This window comes from Branchiostoma floridae, chromosome 2 (assembly GCF_000003815.2).
Source record: "Branchiostoma floridae strain S238N-H82 chromosome 2, Bfl_VNyyK, whole genome shotgun sequence".
Classification (NCBI taxonomy): Eukaryota; Metazoa; Chordata; class Leptocardii; order Amphioxiformes; family Branchiostomatidae; genus Branchiostoma; species Branchiostoma floridae.
In genome coordinates, this window is record NC_049980.1 from 25,357,261 (window position 1) to 25,359,064 (window position 1,804).

A 1,804-nucleotide genomic window follows, 5' to 3' on the forward strand; every position below is an offset into this window, starting at 1 on the left:
AAGTGAAAGAGCATAGCATGATAGACAAGAGTATAACATCTTTAAGAACTGCATACTGGTCTAGAGGGCCTGGGACTTCTCACTGAGATGAAAGACAGACTGTTCTGGAAGTCAAACTTTACTTGCTGCACCTCAAAGAGGATTATTAATGATGATGATGAGGAGGAGGAACTGCATCTTTGAAATAGGCAATAAATAAACATTTGTCGAATCAAGACTAAGTCACTTACCCTATCCTCCTCCCCCTTCTTCTCTTCAGCATCTCCCATGTTAGTGGTGGGGTGGGGGAGTCACAGGTCTCAAACAAATGGGCACCTGCAGTGGGAAAGGGTAAAGACCAGTCAGATTAATAGATCTCACCACATTGCAAGTATCAGAATCTCACCACATTACAAATACATGTATATCTGATTTACCTTATGACATTACATTTAAAAGTACAGAATCACCTTTTTACAATAATTCATTGAGTAAAGTAATGACAGATTGAAAATAACACAGTATCATCTCAAACAGTTGTAAGACCATTTGAATTTTAATGAATGATTTGGCCACATGCCTTCAAGTTTGGGCCTAAAATCCTGTCACATTCATACTTACACTTAGAACTAAAGCAGCCTTTAATGGTCAGAACCACAGAATCCTTTCATTTTACTAAAGGCCCTAAATCTGTGGGTGGTACCATATGTTCTGCAGAATAATGTGGGTGAACTGCCATATAGGGAATGACATTGCTTCATTTGGCTTATGATAACACAGGCTTTATTTACCGACATGGTGTTAATCACAAAAATTTCTATATTTCACCCAAAGGATGCGCAGGATTTGGATTTAACAGTAAGGGGGATGATGACGTCAGCAAAATTTTCAGTTTGATACTCACAGGATGTGATTCATGCTAATGGAAAATGATAGTTCTGTGATATTGATAACCTTTATGAATATCATATGTAAATGTACTTTTGGTAGCATACAAACATAGTACAGTCAGACTATTTGCTGCCAGTACACAGTATTGCATAGCAGGATTACTCATTATGAATCATATAAAAGGTCTCCTACACCTTCTTCCGGCCATATCCATGTATTACTTAAGTTCACAATGTGTATAAGATAACAGGTAAACCTGATTAGCAGGATATCAGGACAAATGCAACATACAGGTTACAACAAGAACAGGTTTCAGATGCCGTCTGAAATCACTTAAGTTAAACCTGTTAATTAGTACATTTTGTACCTTACGCTTACTTACTCACTGGCCTATCTTCACTGTCGTCAAAAGGAAAAGACCTAATAATAGTTCCGGTCACAGATGCGTGTATTTTTGGATTATCAATATTCTAGACAGACAGTGACAGGAATGGAAGGGAGCAGCTGACAGATATGGTACCATGTCCTGGTGGAGCCATAACTCTATTTATAGTACCACATGCCAACGCCACATGGGAAGTTATGGAGCATCTCTGCTAGAATGTTACAAGGGTTTTTGAGAAACTTTGCATCACATCATTAAAAATGAAGACAAAAAGAGCTGTGAGGATCTATCTTCAGATAAATATTTCATTGTCAGTCATTGCAGCTTTGTAAAGATGACAAATGACAGCAATTTCAAATTTTGTAAGAAAAGGGGACAACATGAAATGATATTATGCAAAATCTTTCTTGACTTGGTAGTCCACAGCACACGACAACACACTATAATATCTTTGTGGTGAAAATGGAAAATGTATTTTTTCTGGCAACGACGAGCACTAAAGCTCATACTTTCCACCTTAAGTTTCAACATCTTACTAGGATTTCATTA

The 1,804-nt window shown here is 37.4% G+C and overlaps 1 protein-coding gene across 1 annotated transcript in view; it reads right to left on the reverse strand.

The window, feature by feature from the left end:
• LOC118410139 (elongin-C) overlaps positions 1-1,337 on the reverse strand; it is a gene marked incomplete in the record, with an annotated part of 8,262 nt that extends 6,925 nt beyond the window's left edge. The window contains 2 exon segments of the mRNA XM_035811669.1: positions 231-315; positions 1,253-1,337. Of these exon segments, the coding sequence (XP_035667562.1) occupies positions 231-269 (39 nt within the window).
• Positions 1,338-1,804: the final 467 nt, after the last annotated feature.